General features: G+C 40.9%; 2 protein-coding genes across 3 annotated transcripts in view; both read left to right on the top strand.

Moving 5' to 3' along the window:
• The window catches only part of pafah1b1a (platelet-activating factor acetylhydrolase 1b, regulatory subunit 1a), a 42,496-nt gene extending 32,146 nt beyond the window's left edge, over positions 1 to 10,350 (top strand). Inside the window, exons 6-11 of the mRNA XM_012877350.3 lie at positions 2,299 to 2,467; positions 5,328 to 5,430; positions 5,567 to 5,795; positions 8,429 to 8,530; positions 8,615 to 8,771; positions 10,199 to 10,350. Coding sequence (XP_012732804.1) covers positions 2,299 to 2,467; positions 5,328 to 5,430; positions 5,567 to 5,795; positions 8,429 to 8,530; positions 8,615 to 8,771; positions 10,199 to 10,272 — 834 coding nt within the window. The 3' untranslated portion in view covers positions 10,273 to 10,350. The remainder of the gene's footprint in view (positions 1 to 2,298; positions 2,468 to 5,327; positions 5,431 to 5,566; positions 5,796 to 8,428; positions 8,531 to 8,614; positions 8,772 to 10,198) is intronic.
• A 5,309-nt stretch (positions 10,351 to 15,659) lies between these two features.
• The window catches only part of mettl16 (methyltransferase like 16), a 30,329-nt gene continuing 24,897 nt past the window's right edge, over positions 15,660 to 21,091 (top strand). Inside the window, exons 1-2 of one of the 2 annotated variants that reach the window (XM_012877374.3) lie at positions 15,660 to 15,738; positions 16,094 to 16,242. In XM_012877374.3, coding sequence (XP_012732828.2) covers positions 16,115 to 16,242 — 128 coding nt within the window. In that variant the 5' untranslated portion in view covers positions 15,660 to 15,738; positions 16,094 to 16,114. Of the gene's footprint in view, positions 15,854 to 16,093; positions 16,243 to 21,091 lie in introns of both variants that reach the window. The other variant, XM_012877373.3, reaches the window with a different exon arrangement.

Below are 21,091 nucleotides of genomic sequence, written 5' to 3' on the forward strand. Positions count from 1 at the left end.
GAGAGTACAACAGCAGAGGGGTTTATTTTATTATTTCTTTGTGTTTGGTAGCAGCACTATCATACAAATTCAACTATATATATTTATTTTTCCTTCAGCCGTCTCTGATTCTCCTCCACATGCGCCCTGCATCGAGGATATCTCTCTGTGTCATCTAGACAATCTCGTAGCATCCACCTATAAATCCTTCAACCTGCCTCTGGGCAACCTTTGCTGCAGCAATCCCTCCACTGCTTGGCTGCACAATCCCAATACTCCGCTGAGCTGTTTGCTTTGCATCAATTATTCATGAGACAATAATAGACACTTGTATATTTCCTACTTGGCAACACCCACACAGCAGGGGCCCTTCCCTCCACGTTTTGGCACAGTGATCCCTCTTCGACCCCGCCTCTCAGCATCCTGTGTAATTTATCCTCCACTTAAACCATTAACAGCCCCACCATGACGAACCACCTTCAGCTATCTGCCCCTCGAATCAAAATTACAGATTCAGCCATGCTTCTTTGCTCATCTTTTCTTGGGTGCCTCTTCTGTTGCCTGACCTGACTGTGTCCTACTTTTTCCCTAAAAAGCTCTTACATTTTTAAGCACAGATGAGACTTCTGTGTTTTGTTTTTGTTTTTTTAACCTAGAAACGGACTGAAAAGCTTGTTGGCTTTATTGCACTGCAAAAACGGAACTAAAAATAAGTAAAATTTTCTTAAAATGAGTGTGTCTGTCCTTGATTTGAGCAGGTAAATAAGATGATCTGCCAATAGAATAAGATTTGTGCACTTAAAATAGAAACAATTCATCTCCATCATCTTATTTCAACTGCAGGATGTCTAATTATCTTAATTTAGGGGTCAAAATACTCATTCCATTGGCAGATAATCATATTTACCTGCTCATATCAAGGACAAAAACACTACGTTTAAGAACATTTTGCTTATTTTAGATCCGTTTTTGCAGTGTGAGATTTGAGTGGGAGCAAGAATTCATATATTAGAGAAGTAATACTGTTAAATTGGATAAATCGACGCATAACAAATCTGATCTTCAAATATAAAAGGATGTAATTAATTATTTCTTATTTAATCAAGTAATATGATTTATTTTTATTAGCCAGAAAATCCCTGTAGCTTGCCATCCCCGTTCAAAACTGCTCACACTGCAAAAACAAAACTAAAAATACGTAAAAGTTTCTTGAAATGTGTGTATTTGTCCTTGATTTGAGCAGGTAAATAAGATGATCTGCCAATGGAATGAGATTTTTGCACTTAAAATAGGAACAACTCATCTCCATCATCTTATTTAGAGGGCAGAATATCTAATTATCTTATTTTAAGGGTCAAAATACTCATTCCATTGGCAGATCCTCTTATTTACCTGCTCAAATCAAGGACAAATACACTCATTTCAAGAAAATTATTTTTTATTTTTAGTTCCGTTTTTGCAGTGCAGCATTACATGTACATAGTCACTATTAGGGTTGTCACAATATAAAGATTTCAAACTTGATTTTGATACCACATGGATAAAAAAATGACATAATTAAAGGCATGAAAAACATTTTTAAACATGAAAAACTCTCCTTTTTCAATCTCAAGGTGGACAATGAAAATTCAAAGACTGTCTTTTGAATGGTAACAATGAAAACTGCTTCTGCTCTAATAATAATGCTAATATTTAGGAAAATGTAAAAAAACAACAACACAGCTTTACAAGCTGAGCTTTTGTGGTTGAAAAGCTGCTGATGAATAATGTAATGAGCTGTCAATGCAAGTACAACCTCACCCCCCACTGCACGTGGCAGCTCCGGGCCATCTGCAGCTTCCTTCAGAGCGAGGGTGAAACCCCTACAAGGAATGAAGGAGGAGGAGGAGGGGATGGTGGGAATGTCGTGTCACCGTCTGCCTACAATCCCCTCACCCCCAGAGAGGGACCCGAGGAAGGTTTATCCTTCTGTGACGAGCCGTCTGTCTGCTCAAAGCCACAGACTCAACAGCTTTCTCAGGCTTACCACAGTTCACACCATATTCTGTCTACAGTCCAGTTGGCAGTGGCGGGCTTAGCACCACAAACTGTCTGCTGGCTTTTCTCAGACCCCACTTTGACAACATGAAATACAAACTGTTATTTATTTATTATTTTAAATGACAGCTAAATACATTCATTGGTTCCTATCTTGATTAGTGAATGAGGTTAAAGATGCAACATTAGGGGTTGAGTAAATGTTTTCCCTTGTCAAATTGTGGTGGTGTCTAATATTTCCGGCTTACCTTGAAGTATAACCAGAGTTTGCCGTCTGTTCAGGTGTGGGACTACGAGACCGGAGACTTTGAACGCACGCTGAAGGGCCACACCGATTCGGTGCAGGACATCTCGTTCGACCAGACCGGCAAGCTGCTGGCGTCCTGCTCCGCAGACATGACTATCAAACTGTGGGACTTCCAGGGCTTTGAGTGCATCAGGACCATGCATGGTGAGTGGATGAGAGCAGCTAGATTCAATTCAATTCAATTTTATTTATATAGCGCCAAATCATGAAACATGTCATCTCAAGGCACTTTACAAAATCAAGTTCAATCATATTATACAGATTGGTCAAAAATGTCCTATATAAGGGAACCAGTAGATTGCATCAAAGTCCCGACAAGCAGCATTCACTCCTGGGGAACCGTAGAGCCACAGGGAGAGTCGTCTGCATTGTACATGGCTTTGCTGCAATCCCTCATACTGAGCAAGCATGAAGCGACAGTGGAAAGAAAAACTTCCCTTTAACAAGAAGGAAAAACCTCCATCAGAACCGGGCTCAGTATGAACGGTCATCTGCCTCGACCAACTGGGGTTAGAGAAGACAGAGCAGAGACACAACAAGAGAAACAAAAAAGCACAGAAGCACACATTGATCCAGTAATCTGTTCTACATTAGATGGTAATAGCGGGTGAGCCGTCTTCTCTGGATGATGTCACAGTTAACAGATCATGTGTGGGGTTTTCTCAGGGCTTCATTCACTGGACACTTTTCTTCAGTACCACTAGTTTAGATTAGAGTAGCACATCCCTTAGCGCATGTATGCCGATCATCATCAGGACCAGGAGACATGCCTCTACCCAGCGACATCCTCCAGCTGAAGGTCGCCTTATGCTTTACGCACGGTCCGCGCGGAAATAAGACATACAGACACAACGTCTGCAGCATTTATGCGCCGTGCAGCTTTTCCTCCAAAGTAGCACTATTCTCCTAGACTCTAGGGGGCAGTATTGTGCTCCTATGACAAGCGTTCAACCCTTTTAAAGCCTCTTACTTGGCGATTTCTGTCCAGGAATTAACTACGCTGCACAAAGGGAACTAAAAATAAGTGAAATTTTCTTGAAATCAGTGTATTTTTCCTTGATTAGAGCAGGTAAATAAGACTATTTGCCAATGGAATAAGATTTTTGCACTTAAAATAGGAACAATTCATCTCCATCATCTTTTTTCAAGTGCAGGATGTCTAATTATCTTATTTTACGGGTAAAAATGCTCATTCCATTGGCAAATAGTCTTATTTAGCTCCTCAAATCAAAGAAAAATATACTAATTTCAAGAAATTTTCCCTTACTTTTAGTTCCCTTTTTGCAGTGTACTTGCTGATCACAGTGATCTTTACGGGCCGAATCAAAAAGATGTTTATATTTACAAACCTCCGCCAGAAGGAGCGCTTGCTCATTCGCAATGTTTCTCCCAGGTGCGCAGAGCGGAAATATTTGGCCCTGTGGAGAGGCGCGGTAGCCAAAATGACGAAATATGGCTGCGCGGACCTCGTGGTTACATCAAGCAAAAAACTATTTTCCTAAAGGGACTCCAAGGCGTTCCCAGGCCAGACAGGATATATAATAGTCCCTCTAGTGAGTTCTGGTTCTTCCCTGTGGTCTCCTCCCAGTGGGACGTGCTCAGAAAAAAAAACTCGAATGGAGTCAACCAGGATCATTTCTTCCAACTTGCAACTTACATCACATATTTTTCAGTCAAGTCACGCCCCATCACTACAATAAGTGAATTTTTCTGCCATGTAGATCGCAGACGACCACAGACTGCACGTTATACTTATTTTTTCTTACCCCTGATACTCTTTTTCATACTTTTTTGCATTAGAGCGTAGCCTCTCAGAAATAAAAGTTCCTCACAATTGTATTGAAATGTGCTCTGAACTTTCAATTTGCTCACTGGTTCCTCTGTTAGCTTGGCTGCTGCACTGTTTTCGGCACAGAGGGGTTAACATGCGCCGCAGCCCACCAGGTCTCAGCCTGATTGACGGCAAAAATAACCTGTTAATAAAATACGACAAGTATGTTAAGCTGTCTTAAAATTAATTTTAAACAATCACATATGCAGTTCCGCTATAATCACACCTCTGGAGCAGTTTAAAGTTTTTATTTAGGGCCGGATTGTTCCCAGGTTTGACTTGACAGCCTCGTGACGTTGCTTGTTTAAATGTGTCCTTGAGCATCCTTCACCCTTTTTAACATCCCTGTAGTTAAATTAAATGATGGCAGAGTAGTTTACATGAGACTCTGCCCTCCTGAAACACAATGCATGCTAAATTGCTTTTAACCCCTGCTAAAGGAGTCCATTAATAACGGCCTGTGAAACAGACATGTATGAATATTAATGAAGCATTTCTTGACGTTGTGGAAATCGTGTAGTTTGTGCAAGCAACTAAACGAGGATGTGAGCAGGCGGCCCACTTCCTCCTATATTGACAGTATTTCAACAGAATATTTTTCTCTATATCTATGATCCTGAGCCTTTTGGATGACTTTATTCCTTAATATACTTTACAGCCTTTTTCTTTCTATTAAATCTCACATTCAGTTCTGTCTAGACAGGCAAAAACCAAATCAACGAGGCCTACTGGTGAAGTAGATTAGTGCTTATTTGGACAGCAGTTTAATTATCCCTCTTCAGCGGCACGTTGGATGGTTCTGTGTTGCTGCCCCTTATTATCACAGTCTGGCGGCGTGTGGGAGCACACAGGCGAGCTGGCCTTTTAGGACACACTTGCTGTCTTCCTCATCAGTTTAGCAGCTTAAATACGGCCCAGTGTCTAGTTAATTAGGCATCTTGTATTCTCCCTGGAAAAAAAAAAAAAGAGTAAAAGAATCAGACCCAGCAAATTGACTGCCTGGCTAGTCATTTAATTGGCTAATTATGACCACACCAATTGCATATGGGGTAGTTGGTGTTAAAGATGAGTATGAAAATAAAAATGACCACAAATGTTTTAATACAGCTTAAAAAAAAGCCCCAAGAAGGTTTTACTTGTTTAATTATTTCTCTTTTTGTTTGTTTTTTTTAGGACATGACCACAATGTTTCTTCTGTAGCCATCATGCCCAACGGAGATCACATCATTTCTGCCTCGAGGGACAAAACCATGAAGATGTGGGAGGTGGCAACTGGGTATGAAAACAAAAAAAAAAAAAAAAATCCATGAATCATTCTTTAAAACCAGCAAAAAAACAAAACGTAACTTTGTGTTTTTTAACTCATTAGATCCTCTTTGTTGTTCTGATGTCACTCGCTTCTTCCCCGGCAGCTACTGCGTGAAGACCTTCACGGGCCACAGGGAGTGGGTTCGCATGGTGCGGCCCAACCAGGACGGCACGCTGATCGCCAGCTGCTCCAACGACCAGACGGTCCGCGTTTGGGTCGTGGCCACCAAAGAGTGCAAGGCGGAGCTGCGGGAGCACGAACACGTGGTGGAGTGCATCTCCTGGGCTCCAGAGAGCGCACATCCCATCATCCTAGACGCCACAGGCTCTGAGGTTAGAGCTGGCGGTCGTTTTTAAAATCCACTTTTTTTATTAGACTTAGACAACTTTATTTGTCATTTTGTATGCACAGAGTGCGTACAGAACGAAATTTCGTTGCATACACTGCAAAAACTGATCTAGAACAAGTCAAATTTTCTTAAAGTTAGTCTATTCGTCCTTGATTTGAGCAGGTAAATAAGATTATTTGCCAATGGAATGAGTATCTTTGCCCCTAAAATAAGATAATTAGACATCCTGCACTTGAAATAAGATCATGGAGATGAATTGTTCCTATTTTAAGTGGAAAAATCTTATTCCATTGGCAAATCATCTTATTTACTTGCTCAAATCAAGGACACATACACTCATTTAAAGAAAATGTTACTTATTTTTAGTTCTGTTTTTGCAGTGTACAGCTTGTAAATTGCAGTAAAATTAAATTACAGTATAAGGTGCAGCAGTGATTTAAAAGTAAACAATTTAAATGTAAAAAAACAAAACAAAACATTTGTATGTACAGAATTGTGCAAAGGACATTTGTGCAAGAATGCATTTAAAATTTAAGAGTTCGGCAGCATTTGTAATGCTAGATGGAGATGCAATGATGCAAAATGTGCAAATATGCGAATGTTGTGCAGAGTTTATGGGTTGTAGTTCAGCCGTTCAGCAGCAGTTCAACAGTCTGATGGCAGCAGGGAAAAAGCTTTTGCAGAACCTGGTGGTCCTGCAGCGGATGCTGCGCAACATCTTTTCAGAGGGTAGCAGGGAGAACAGTCCATGGTGGGGGTGTGAGGGGTCCCTGATGATGTTACGGGCTCGGGACACACAACACTGAGATAAAATGTCTTTTATGGAGGGGAGAGGAGCCCCAATGATCCCTTCTGCTGTCCTCACCACTCTCCTCACGTTCTTCCAGTCGGAGGCACTGCAGCCTCCACACCACACAGAGAGACAGCTGGTCAGAATGCTCTCTATGGTGCTTCTGTAGAATGTCGTGAGGATGGGTGGGTGCAGGTCCTTTCCTTTTAAAGGAAACCAGTGCAGTCCGGGACGTGTGAGACCGCCTCGCGTTGCGTTTAGCGGTGTCTGTTTGGTAACGGCTAATCAGGTGGTGGAAGGGAAGACAAAGGAGCCAGTATACAAGATGTTTTTGTGAGGTATCACTGAGAGACGTTTGCAAGACGCACCAACCGCGCAAGCCAATCCCCACTCTGCGTTAAATAGGCAGAGATATCGGGCGATCTTTCCATCCAGCCGCGTGCTCCAAATCCTCTCCTGAAACGGAGCCGCCGCGTTCCCCAAGTTGAAGCAGATCTAAGAGGTAAACTCATGGTCGGGGTCCCGAGACGGCGTGACGTTTTTCACACCGTGTCGCCTTATCAGACAATCTGCAGCCTTTCTCCGCGATCGCTGCCATGCCAGTGGGACCTTATGACGTCGCCGCTGAGGCCGACGTCCGCGTGAAGCCAGCAGCTGGAAACGAAGGCAACGAGGGCGAACGGATAGAAGAACCACATGTCCCGCAGACAGATCAGGCTCCCCGTTATGCCTTGTGATCTGCAGCGTGTCCAATTGTAACCTTGACAGATTAAAATAGCGTTTTCCTTGCAGCAGTTGTCCCAGACCGACATGTGCTCTCTTGTATGGGGAGATGTTTTTGTGTCCTTGTAATACTTTAAGTTTCTGTGGATCGATAGAGCCGACTTTAACACCGAAAGCCCATTTTGCCGTGGACAAAAGACGCCTAGAGGCTGCAAAAAGGGAACTAAAACTAAGTAAAATTTTCTTGAGCTGAGTGTATTTGTCCTTGATTTGAGCAGGTAAATAAAATGATCTGCCAATGTAATGAGTATTTTTGCCCCTACAATAAGATAATTAGATATATTGCACTTGAAATAAGATGATGGAGACGAGTTGCTCCTATTTTAAGTGCAAACATCTTATTCCATTGGCAAATCATCTTATTTACCTGCTCACCTCAAGGATAAATACATTAATTTCTAGAAATATTTACTTACTTTTAGTTCCATTTTTGCAGTGTGAAATAGTTGTATTTTCCATGCAGCACAGCTCTGGCTCAGTCTGATAGGTTAGAGCACAGGTGTCAAACTCTAGGCCCGTGGGCCGAAACCGGCCCGTCAAGGCACATTACCCGGCCCTCAAGAGCCAAAAAAAAAGGCATATCATGTCATAAAGTAGCGGCATATATCCTTTTAAAGTGTATAAAGTGGCTAAAACTGTGCCTCTTATAAGTGTAACTCACCTCTATATCAACTTTTTTTCTTTTTTTTTGCAGATAAACTGTATAACCTGGGCCTTAAGTTGCTACTTTTATGTTACTGCGCATTTTTTATACTTCTATACGAACCGGAGCGCCTGTTTGCACCAAACTTTGTAATAAAATAAAATTTAAAAAAAAGAGCAAATTGGACTACTGAAAGCTTTCTTTCATTAAGTATCTTCTGCAGTCCCTTTAGTTACCATGGCCCTCATGGCTGGTCTAATTAATGCTCTCCTTGTCGGGTCTATGTGAGGAACTTGTGTTACATGAATATATTACTGTTTTTTTTATTTTTACCAAGAATAATTAACCACTCTCATGACTGATTAGACTTTTTTTTGTTATCATTTTGTGTTTTACGTAGACCAAGAAGAGTGGAAAGCCCGGGCCCTTTCTGCTGTCTGGCTCCAGAGACAAAACTATAAAGATGTGGGATGTAAGCACTGGGATGTGCCTTATGACACTGGTAAGGGTCGTCTCGTTCTTACACTGAATAATGCATATTTGCACGGGAGCAGCGTGAACTACATCAGCATGGTCTGTCTCTCAGGTCGGACACGATAACTGGGTGCGCGGCATCCTCTTCCACCCTGGAGGCAAGTTTATCGTGAGCTGTGCGGATGACAAGACCTTAAGGATCTGGGACTACAAGAACAAGCGCTGCATGAAAACCCTGGGTGCCCACGAACACTTTGTTACCTCTCTGGGTAAGCCGCTCTTTAATCCTGTGGAGAAAAGGTGTCCTTTTGGTGATTTTTTTAAGATTAATTCTTTAGAGCAACTTTGTTAATCGCTACACAAACCAGCGTCATTGAAGAAGCTCGAGGCTCATATATTCTCTTGGGGGACGGTTTTCTTTGGAGACGTGTTTAAAACTCCTAAATCTTGGTTGACCCAAAGGCATCAGTGAAAGTTGTTAATGTATTGAATTTTAGAGGGATATAAGAAAAAAAAAGACATTTTCTGCGAGCAGACATGTTTCCATTTGGTTTGCCATCCTGAAAACCAGTGGGGGGGGGAACGATGACTCTACATTTGCTGGTTGGAGTTCACCAAGCTGCACAGGGCTGCACAATATTGTTGCACATTTATCATTATTGTGATATAACTGTACACAGTCTGCATATTGCCACGACCTGCATGGACTGCAATAAGGGTTGGCTAATTATTTAGGGATGATGTGTCTCAATATATTTAATGCAACATAAAAAGCCTTAGGAGGTATAAAGGGTGATATGAATAAACGACAACTTACTTGTTTAATTGCCAAACCTCCAGAAGGAACATTTTCAAACATCGCAAAGATGGAAATAAGTAGTTGTTTCTAGCGTTGGCATAGAATATACTCATCATCTGGGGTCTGTGTTTGCTGTAACCCACAGCAGAAAGCAAGCAGAAATGCAACAATAGTTCCTGCTGCAGCTAAAACACATTCATATATTAAAGTAATAATTTTCAACAGTTGTTTTGTTTTTTTAACGCATAGATTCAAGTTGAGAAAAAGTCATTTCCAAGTCCTTATTGTGCAGGGGACTTTCCCTTTTTGCCGTGCCGCTCTGTACAAAGAAACACAAGTATCACAGACTGATCCTAGCTGGTTTAGTTAGCCTGGCTATGCAGATTAAACCAGCTTCACAACTGTAGTTTAAAACACGGTGATAGATGGTGCTCCTTTAGGTTTTAAATCAGTGACTGAACAGAAAATATTTCCTCTCCTGTAGAAGAGGGAAAAGGGTTGTAGACTTCTTTCATCCAGCTGACCAGCAGTGCACAGCAACAGGTGGGGGAGGGGCAGCACCGTGTTGCTCTGTGCTCCAAACAGCTGGAGAAGCCTCTAGTGACTGCAGCATCTTTCTAAACACAATCTTTGTTTTTATTTTATTTCTTTTTTTAAACCTTTTTACCATCAGTCGACCCATGATGTCGTATTTGCATCCCCACACACACACACCATGTTGTTCTTGGACTTTCTTGATAACGATAGCTTCCCGAGGTTGAATCCCGCCTAGAAATCTTTTAGTTTGTTTAATGAAGGATCGCCGTGATGCTTTTAAACCTGAAGAGAAATGTTCACATACATACTTGTTTGCGTTTGCTTCGTTTTAAATGTGCCTTTCTGTTTGGTTTCCCCCAGATTTCCACAAGGCTGCTCCCTTCGTGGTCACTGGCAGCGTAGATCAAACAGTAAAAGTATGGGAGTGTCGCTGATGTGGACCTGGGAGGACTGGACCGCCAACCTCATTCCCCCCTGATGCTCCTCTGAACCCCCCCACCCCCACCCCCACCCACCCCACCCACACCGCCGCCATTGATTCCCTACCCCGCCACATCTTCGCCTCCTTTCCGGCTGCACTCACCACCGTGGTTATTTACCCTTAGCGCTCTCTGGTCCGACAACTTTTTGTCCTTCTGTGTAAATTATTCCTGGGTGTAGATCGAGCTATTAAATGTTACACATAAAAAAAAAAAAAAAAAGAAAGTATTCTTGCATGGTAATCCAAAATTGTATACTGTAAATTTGCATAACGTTGTCTAGAAGTACCATAGGTTTAACACAGGGCTGAGCGTCTGTTCCTGCAGCCTTACCGACCAACTTGAGGGTGGGAGACAAAAAAAAAAAATACACACAAAAAAAAAAGAAAGTAGGGCACTAAAAACTGATAATTTAAGAAATGACAGTGTCTTTATGTGTAAGATTTATTTTGTCTATTTTTTTATTTAGATTTTTTTTTTTTTTTTCCCCCTGTCATTTCCTCTCCTTCACTGTTGTAGTCTGTTGGTGCCTAGCTTGGTGTGAGAAATGAGGCAGGAGGAGCACATTGTGATGCAAGGAGATGTCTGTGGGGGCGTCGTTATTGACCTAATCTGTAGCTTTATAACATCACTTCTCGAGTGTGCGTACCATTTCTCTTCACGTGGAGCTAGGTAACATTTTAACAGCTGTGTATATATCTATAAATATATAAATATAAATATATACGAATGTTTCATACTGTCGTCCTTGGACCTGGGAGGCTCGATCCGCTTTGTACTCTTCTCTTAGGGGGACCACATAAACCGCTGCTGGGCTTAAGATAAATTATCTCTTGATTATAAATGGCTTTTTTTTTTTTTTTTTGTGTTACTGTGCAAAGCTTTGTGCAGCACCGGAGCCGGACTTCCAAGGATCGCGCCTTGGCTCAAACATGTGGGCGGGCTCGCTTTTGTCGCTTTTTTTTTTTTTTGGAGCAAAATTGTGTTATTTTCTTCTTTTTTGTTTTTGTTTTATAAAGAGTCACTCAGCTGAAGCAGGGTTTGTGCAATGCAAGAGAGCATGCAAAGGTGCTAAGCTGTCCCGTCGTGCCACTAGAAGACGTGAACGCGAAACTTTAACAAGTCTTCGGTGGAGAACCGAAGACTTCACGTAAAAAGCCCAGTGCCCGGCTTTGACATGAGATGTGGGAAAAGTCTCGCGTTTTTGAATAAATTCTGATGACTGAGAATGATTTTTGAGACGGTAAAATTAGGAAATATAAATTTCGCTTGTTTGTATGAGAACGGACGGACATGACATGACGGAGATTAGATGGGAAAGATCTCTGCAGATAGACCACAGCATGTTTCCTTCAATATTCACGCACTGAAAGAGCAGCCAGTCCACTCATTGTTGGACTAAACAAATGAAACCTTGGTCCTATAAGGCGCCATTAAGCCGGCAATCCCTGATTTTTCACTAAAGACCACCTTGAGAGTTTAATGATGCTGATGCAAGCATAAACCTATAGTTTCTGACAAGCCTGTCCATTCCAGCGCTGCTCCTCTGCTGATATAGGAGCCACACGTGTTGACTTCTGGCTGGTTTAGGCGAGTTTTCCGTCTTTGTCTGCGTGCCGGATGTGGTGATCTGCAGCTCTGGCTAATGGGACCCGTCGTTGTAGCGCCGCTGCATGCAGGACCTGAGCTGTCCCAACAGATTCTGGCTGGAGGAAAGAAAAAAAAAAAAAGAAAAGCTAATCCTGACCAGTTAGATTGAAGTGACTGTATCTACTGTAGTGTGGCAACTTAATGACGTGCGCTGGTTTGCCTTTTTTTTTTTTTTTTTGGCTTGGAGATTTAAAATAGTACACACATTCAAAACCGGTCCCTTTTTTTTTAAATTTAAACTACTGGTCTTTAACTGGCTTGTTGAGGTCACACAGCTCTGTTGCTTGGTTTGTAGAGAGGCTGGTTGGTCACGTGCGTCGCTTTTGCCTTTTTCCTTTTTCTGTGTATGCAGCCAGATTGCGGCAGACTGAGGATGCCCTCAAAGAAGAAATTGTCTCTTTGGGAATTTGATTTTTTTTTTTTGTTCATTTTCTCCCCCTTTTTTTAAGATGTTTTCTCTGTCAGAAATGTGGGTTAAGAGGGTAAGCCGTTGGGTTTTGTCGTTACAATTTGGCACTATGTGGTAAGTGTTCAGGCAGAAGCTAAAAAACGTCTGTCCGTTCAGTCTGGCTTGTCTCAGAAAACATAAAAGAACCTCGTTCTTGTTCCGACCCCTTTTTTTTTTTTTTTTTTTTTTTTTTAAAACGAGATTCATCCTTTAAGATCACGCTATGATATGCCAGACCTTCACTTAAAAGCTGAAAAATAATATTTCCCCTTCCTTGGTTTTTATTCAGGGAGGTTTAGTTACCCACAGGTCGGGATGATGTGTGCTCTCGTTATTTTGTAATCAGTAGGAAAGTAAGCCCCACTAAAACAGCTGCTGCTGTTTTTTTTTTTTTTTTGTTTTTTTAATGCAAGTGTTTAAGAAATACCAGTTATGCCATTCGCAGGTCCCAAGCAATCCCTGTGCTGCCGTGGCTCGGTGCGAAGGGACCGACAGGCGAGGTTTTGAAACGCCTGCAGGTCCTTTCCGCCTGCCTGGAGTCCCTGTGTCCTCTGTGAGCTGCCTGTTGAACCACACCCGAGGGCTTCAGACTGCACAATAAGCTCCTTACGGGGAGAGTTCATGATGTTTTTTTGCCACTATGGTCTCACTCTTCACACTGCAAACTGTTAACAATATACCTGGATGTCCTTGTTTGCAATATAATAAAAAGAAAAAAAAAATCTGCCTTCTGTGTGTGTGTGTCCTGCGCTTTTGTTACCGAGGTCACCAAAGGTGCGTTTAAGATCGAAATGGGATTTTGGGAAAAGGCAAGAAGTGTCAAATCTGGAATCGTTGAAGTACATGGCAGGAATGTTGATGAAATCTAATGGTAAATAACGTTATGACAGGGAAAAAAAGAAAATCCAAGATTCTTGGTGAGATGTTCAAAGGCCCTGAGAACATCGGACACCTCAAGGAACATCGTGTAGAAGGTTGCTCCAAATTGTTTATTTCACGAGCAAAGAACCTGATGGGATTATTCCTTTCATAGCTTGATAAATGCCAATGGTTTTGTTTAATATTGACGCCACAGTAAATACTAATTAGGTGTGAAAGAAGAGCATAGCTGTGTATGTATTACAAGATTAACTGCTAACTTTGGTTTTGACTCATCAAAAGATCAAACTGCATTATTTTAAGGAATTGGTACACTAAAAATCATATTTGAGTGTGATTTACCCACTGTGTGATAAAAGTTAAAATCTTATTTTAATCTCCACATAAAGGGGTTCTTTCAAAGTTAGGCCCCAGTAAAGTAATATTTATATAGACATTGTTTAAATTTAGTGTAATCTTAATATACCACAATTAACTACAGGGCAGTATAACTTGTATAAGAAAATATATCTGCTCAAGATAACATTTGAATTTTTTTACAATTTAAGGGTATGGGACAAGGAGTGCAAGTTTTTATTAAAATGGTGTTGGGAAAAAAATATGACTCGCATGCGCAGAGCCTCACAAAAGTACTTATATTCCTAAAACTCTCACATTCTGCAACCACAAAAACTTCAGCGTGTTTTATTAGGATTTTAGGAGACGGACCAGCAGAGTCTTGTGTCACGATCTGGAAAGTGTGGCATGTATTTCTGTCCACTTTGTGAAACTAAATTCCAGCTGCTGTCACAGCTGCAAAACTTTTCACATTTAGACTATGCAAAAATAGCTGAAGTTCAGTCAGATTGGCTGTAAAGCTTCTATAAACGATTTTATTTTTCCAAGTCCATTTATCCATCCGTTATCTTCTGCATATCTCTGTTTGGGTCGATGGTGCAACAGGTCCAGGAGAGAACCACAGAACCCCTGCACCAAGCTTCTGGGAATCTTCTTCTTCCCCAGAGTCTCTGTGGGAGGAGCCTTTGGAGTCCAAAAGGAGGTGCAAGGGGCTTCCTGATCACATCAATGTCTGAAGCTGGGTCGGAGTTGGGTAGTATGCAGGACCTTTGGTGTTCTAATGTTCCATTTCTCTGCCTCGGAAATCGAAAATAAGAGCTGGGAATGGAGAAACAGTTGGAAAAGGTCAGGAATCCAAAATAAAAACAAAAGATTAGGATTACAATATGGCAACCGCCAGGAAAGCTGTTTTGGCATAGTACCTCTTTCAAACGTCCTTTAAAGCTGTAATTTCTACGTACAAACGGCACTTTTTAATTTGTTCGTTCCAGAGTTGCAGCCGCGACATGTAACTGAGGTTAGACACACACTTACAGCTGTGTAAAATAAAGGTGTTTTATCACAGCTTCTGTTGTTGACGCAAGGTGCTGCCATGTTGGATCCGACCAACATGGCAGCTACAATTCAACCAGCAGTTGCATGACGCTGTGCTTCTCAATTGAAGCATGTTGAAATGAAGCTCCTGGGACATTCTCATCTTCCAAAATGATTGGTGTTGCAAACGTTTCCATTTCTCAGTTTGTAATTTGCTTCTCTGACCGTCTGGGGAACTGCAGTTGATTTCCGGCGGGTAGAGCTAATTGGATATATTTGAGAAATGCCCCATTGGCCTTAAAATTTACCCAACTTTCCGAGGGACAGTCCAAGTTTAGCAGTTGATTTATAATTTTTTTAAATAGAAGCCGGGTTTTCCAAGTTACTTAATTATACAATTCCCGAGAAATTGCATAATTCTTTAAGAAACTAGACCATACTTAATAAAAATCCTTCAAATCACAGCTTGTGAACAGTTTTACTTTCATTAACCAAAATTTAAAAAGTAGGAATACCGATGCTTTGTTTGGTGTCTAAACTGAACCCAGTTCAGGAACTTTGGGTTTAAATTCCAGGAGTAAAAGGATCTGGAAACCAAAATAAAGCAATGAAATTGCTTTATCTGAACCACTGATTTCTATATCAATATTCTTCAATCAGAAATTAAAATACATTTAAATTAGAAATCAAAAAAAGTCTGACAAAAAGTCACGTTTTGATTTGTAAAAGAATAAGGCAAGATTTAAAAAGTATTTTCTGTGAAGACATTTAGATTTTTGTCTTTAAATGTGTATATATATATATATATATATATATATATATATATATATATATATATATATATATATAGTGCATGTACTTAAAAAGCCATTAATCCCCCCTTTGCTTCAAAATGATACACTAGTCCGTGTTGACCTTCCACGTGAACCGCCACTGACACGCATCCAAGTTTGTAACTCGTCAAAAACGAGACGGGGCACGACGGACGTTCCGATGACGTCAGCGCGCAGCAGCGTGAGGAGCGGTGACGTTCGAACGGCGCTCCCGGAAAGCGAGAGAAACGTTGGGGCAACGTGAGTGGTCCGAGCTTGAGGTTGCTTCAACGTTTTCAGCAGCGCCAGAGTTAAAAACGCTGTTGACAGCAGCAGGATCTGGGCTGCCGTCCACCCAGAGAGGCAGAGACAGCGGGTAACTAGCAGCTCCTGGAGTTAGCCTCAAAGTTAGCTCCCGTGTTTGTATTCACAGCAGTTAGTTAGTTAGTTGTTGGCCAGCTAACGTAATTTCACACTGCACCAGCTTCTCTGTGTGTGTTTGTAGCTTTTGTCAAAGCAACAGACGTCTGTGCATTAAATGCCAGGGTGCGCTGATAAAACTCGTCTCTGTTAAGCTGGCTTTGCTGATGTGTTGTTGTTGTTGTGATTGTTTTAGAGACCCGGGTTGTTCTTCATCATGGCTCTCAATAAGTCCATGCATCCACGCAACCGGTACAAGGACAAACCCCCAGACTTCGCCTACCTGGCCTCCAAATACCCGGACTTCCAGCAGCATGTCCACACCAGCCTCACAGGAAGACCCGTGTAAGTGTTTTTTGTCTTTCTCTTAAAAAAAAGAAAAATATATACAGTGCAGGTAAAATGTTTTCAGGTTTATCATTTGTGGGCCCTGTACTGATTTTGGACGCCCCCAAAACTGCATTTGGTCCACAAGCACAGGTGTCTGATGCAGATGGAAGCTTTTAGTTTTTAATTGGGTCAAAATTATTACACGAAAAGTTAAAATCCTACAATTAAAAATGTTAAGTACAACACAAAGTATTACATTTTTAATAAACACACGTTTGACATTCTCTTTACTTTCATAGTAACATCTATCCAATGATATTTAATCACTCAAATGCAGATGTGCATTAAAATCTGCTTTGAGTTCAGTTATTAAAGAACAATTGACCTAAATACTGTTCTTATATTGCTAGATTAAAAAAAGAGTTCAGTTTGCTAATGTTAGTCTAAATTATTCAAAATTATTTGCAAACTGGATGATCATCTTTTAATACGACAAATGAGCAAAGGCTTTTTTTTTAATCTATCAAAATTATCATTTTTTTGTTGAGAAGGCAAAAAAAAAACATATTTTTTTTGGGTTAAAAATTTTTTTTAATTAATTTTTTGGCCCCTCGAGATCCTTTGACTTGACAATTTCGTCCCATCTACTGAAGAGTTTGGACACCTCTGGTATAGAGCCACACACCACCCATCCAAACACATGTTACTTTGAGTTTCACAAACCTCTTCTTTAAAGTAATAAAGTAATGATGCCTGCTGAGTCCTGCACATCCCAAAGGTTCCCGTTTGTTACTCCTGTATGGGTATTGGTGAGTGGGGGATGCTGTTTGCTCCTTAAAACTCTCATTGGCAGTGTGAGACCAGTGGAATCTAAACCAGCGTGAATAAGATAAGAAATTCCTTTATTATCCCACAATGGGTTCGGGCGTGACAATGTAAAAGACACAGAGTTACGCACAGTAACTACACAAGCTAATCTAATCTAAAATTAGTTCTAAAGCAGCAGAGGATGAGATTTATCAGAGGCCAAAAATAAAGGTTAAAAAAAAAAAGAAGTACCTGAGGAAATATTGCACATTTATTGATAGAATGTCATACTCAGGTAAAAAAATATTAAATATTCAAGTTAAACAGTGCAAAAAAAAGATATTTACAGAACAATATGAAGTACTACTGTATGCAATATGCAGGGTAGTACAGCAGCCCTTTGCATAAGGCTTGTGCAAGTGTACCGTAGCATCTTAGCAACAGTGTAAACAATCCATGATCAGAACCCGTGCAACCATTTGCACGTTTTACACCCGTATTGAGTCTGTCGTCAGCAGCAGTTGGGAGGAACGACCTGCGGAAACGCTCCTTAGAGCATCTGGGATGGAGTACTCTATCACTGAAAGAGCTCTCCAGCTCTGCAACAGCTCCATGGCTATGTTATGTTATTTCAACTTATAACTTTTTTGTTCTCCGTCATTTTTCTCTTCATAGTAGGTACACCTGGTCTGGTGTTGTGTCAGTTATGACATCATCCAGGGGAGGCAGATCACCTGCTATTACCATTTAACATAGAAAGGATTCCTGGATCAATGTGTGCTTCTGTGCTGTAACCCCCAGTCAGTCAAGGCAGATGACCGTTCACACTGAGCCTGGTTCTGGTGGAGGTTTTCTTCCTGCTAAAGGCAGTTTTTCTCTCCACTGTTGCTTCATGCATGCTCAGTATGAGGGATTGCTGCAAAACCATGGACAATGCAGACGACTGTCCACTGTAGCTCTACGCTGTTTCAGGAGGAGTGAATGCTGCTTGTCAAGACTTGATGCAATCTGCTGGGTTTCCTTAGATAGGAAACTTTTTGACTAATCTGTCTGATTTGATTGAATTTGAATTTTTCTCAAGTGCCTTGAGATGACATGTTATATAAACACAGTTGAATTGAACAAATTACACTGGTCAAGGGGACTTCTTGCTGTTCTTCTTTCAAAGATGAAATCATGGATTCTGACTGAACAGATGTGAACGCAGCAGTTAAACAGCCGTTCCTGAGCCGCCATATTTATGCTGGTTCAGCATGTCGTCACAGGTGGTATAATAATACTGCGACGGGATTGGCCAGAACCGTTTTTGGCGCGGTCACAAACGGTTGAAGTGGGAGCAGTGCAAGATGTATTCTCGTTTGTTTGTGAACGCAGAAACACTGAGAGAATTCGCCCTGCGACACATTTTTCTCTCTTTAAAATCAGAATCTGCGGGTCAGATCTTTTAAGAGAAACCAGAAATCGGTATCAGCCAAGAAAAACCCGGTCGGCGTGCCTCTAATACCTCTTCTCTGGAGATTCATGGAAAACCAAGTAGAGGTGCCTATTGGCACCAGCAAAACTTCACACCCAGGTAGGTGGCAGAAAGAAAAAAAAAATGATTTGGTTTTAAAGTTAATTTGCTTTATTTGAGTTTGTTCACAATAATGACCTCTTGCTGCCTTGGTGCTAATTAACGTTTGATGGCGTTTCTGTGTCTTGCTTTTTGAAAACAAAGAGCTGGCAGGGCTCTGACTGTCAGAGTGAAAACTAAATTTAAAAAACAAAAGAAGTCGCTGTTAGTTTTGAGCGAGAGCTTTTTTAGAGCAGAGACTCAGAGAATTAGTCTGAGCTGTCTCACCGGTGAGAGATGGATTAAATCCCGCAGTTATTGTCTTAAAGATGTCAACCTATGAAGGAACATGGAGATGGATCTGGGGGCATTTTCTTTGCTTCATGTTCAAAACTGGTCCTGTTTCCATTAATCTGCCTTGCACCGGAAAAGTCACCCAGCGCGCTCCGATCAGATGGCCAACCTGAACGATGGCCCTGAGTTCGTTTTAGCTTTTCCTGCTGAAGTCCAGGATTCATGCAGCACTCGTGTTCCAGTGAAGCGTTTGCAGAGTGGTGGTTCGATCCATCAGTGCACGGGGATTAGGGTGGTTTTTGAATCTGCCAACTAACTCATCTGCTTTTTTTTTAAAAGTATTTAAGCAATGAGTTAGAGGATGAGAGTAATCTCGGGGAGACACCCGCTCCATCCTCAGAGGAGACGCGTCTCCCCTCATTTAAGGGTCCGCTGGTGGAGCGCGCTGATAGCAGCTCAGGCCAGAGGCGGCGGCAGAAATGTGCTGGATTTGATTTGAATGGAAGCGAGGACAAAGATAACCCTCCTCCAGAATCCTGCTGAATGTTGGTTTGTTTTTTTTGTGTTGGGGGGGGTCTCCAATGAGGCAGACAGACGGAGCAGGATTAGGAAGAAGGAGCGGTTATTAAAGATGTATTAGCCTGGTTGACATTTCATTAAAACGTTTTTTTCAATTTTCAGTGCAGTTCCTTATATTAATAATCAGGCTCTTTAGAAGAGAAAATGAACATATAATTGGGAGCCCTGCTGGGTTTAATTGATGCACAGCCGAGCTGCTAATATGCAAGTTTATAAAAAAAAAAAAAAAAAAAAATTGAAGGCTTTATTTCCTTTCATTTTATTTATTTTTTTTAAACTTATGTACAATTTAAAGCTTTTCTAGCGCATGTTTGGTTATTTGAAGCAGTTACTATGTGATTTTGATGATTGTTTTTAATCGTTCCATTAAAAAAAAAAAAAAACGCTTCTTTGGACAGTCAGCCAGTGATGTGTGGGGTGGTGGGTGTGTGTGTTTTTTTTTTTTTTTTTTTTTTTTTACGACAATAAAGCGAGCAGTGAGCTTTCCAGAGAGATCTGCTGCTTCTTTTTGTTCATCAGCTGAGACTGTTGTTATAAAATGAGGAGAAATTACATTGGTATTAAATATTCCCTCATATTTGTTATTTACTTTACCCCTCAGAATACCCCCTGGGCGTTGCACAGTGGCAGCCCACAGCTGGAGACACATTTCATTGGAATATATAAAAAAAAAAGTAGCAATGACAAATAAAATGGTTATTTTATTATTATGTTAAAGGAAATTTGATTTCTAGGTTGTTTTATTGCCATCATAAAGTGGTGTCAACATTATCGGGACCGCTGGTAAAAGTGTTTGATAACGCTTCAAATAAATTAATATAATTTATTTCTACTTCTTAATTTTGCCCCTGCAACTAATTACAGTGATTCTGATTAACCTGAAAAATGGTCCACGTGTGAATTAGTGCTATCTAAATGAAAATGAATAAGAAAATTGAAGTGAATGTTGAGATTGAAAAAAGGAGTTTTTCATGTTGCTAAAATATTTTTATGCCTCATTTTAATTATTTGTCTTTATCCCTGTCTTATCGAAAATGGTGTTGAATACTATCGATATCGAGTTTGAAATTTTAGTACTGTGACAAAACCTTGTCCATTAGCCACAGTGTACAGAGCCAAGCTAACTTTAATTGTAAAGCAGTGACAACACAGCACACACTAACCAAAGCATAAAAATTATAAAATGTATTTAAAACTGATTTTAATGGTTAAAAATATAATGAAATCCAAGTAGGAATACTCAACATAGACATCAGGAAGCGATAAAATCAAAGTAACATTACCCTCCTATACTGTGTTGAAAGCTAAACCAGCTAAGTGGGTCTTAGCAGGTTAAAAAAGGATGGAAAGCATTGTTCAAAGGTATCAGTCAGCAGAAGAGTACAAATAAAGTCCTCAGCTTTAGAGGAATCGGTTTTCTGTTCTTTAACTGCTTCACTGTGTGACACGTGGTGCGTTCAAAGACCGTGTTCTGATGTTTTTCCCTCACTGTGAGCCGCTCTGTCCAGCCTCCTACGACATCAACGAGGGGATTTTCATCCACCGTTCACTGGATTTTTGCTCTTTTTTAACACGGCTAATTCGCCATATTTCTGAAATACCAGGGCCATCATGTCCTGCAACAAAGTCACT

The sequence above is a fragment of the Fundulus heteroclitus genome, chromosome 18 (genome assembly GCF_011125445.2).
Source record: "Fundulus heteroclitus isolate FHET01 chromosome 18, MU-UCD_Fhet_4.1, whole genome shotgun sequence".
NCBI lineage: Eukaryota > Metazoa > Chordata > Actinopteri > Cyprinodontiformes > Fundulidae > Fundulus > Fundulus heteroclitus.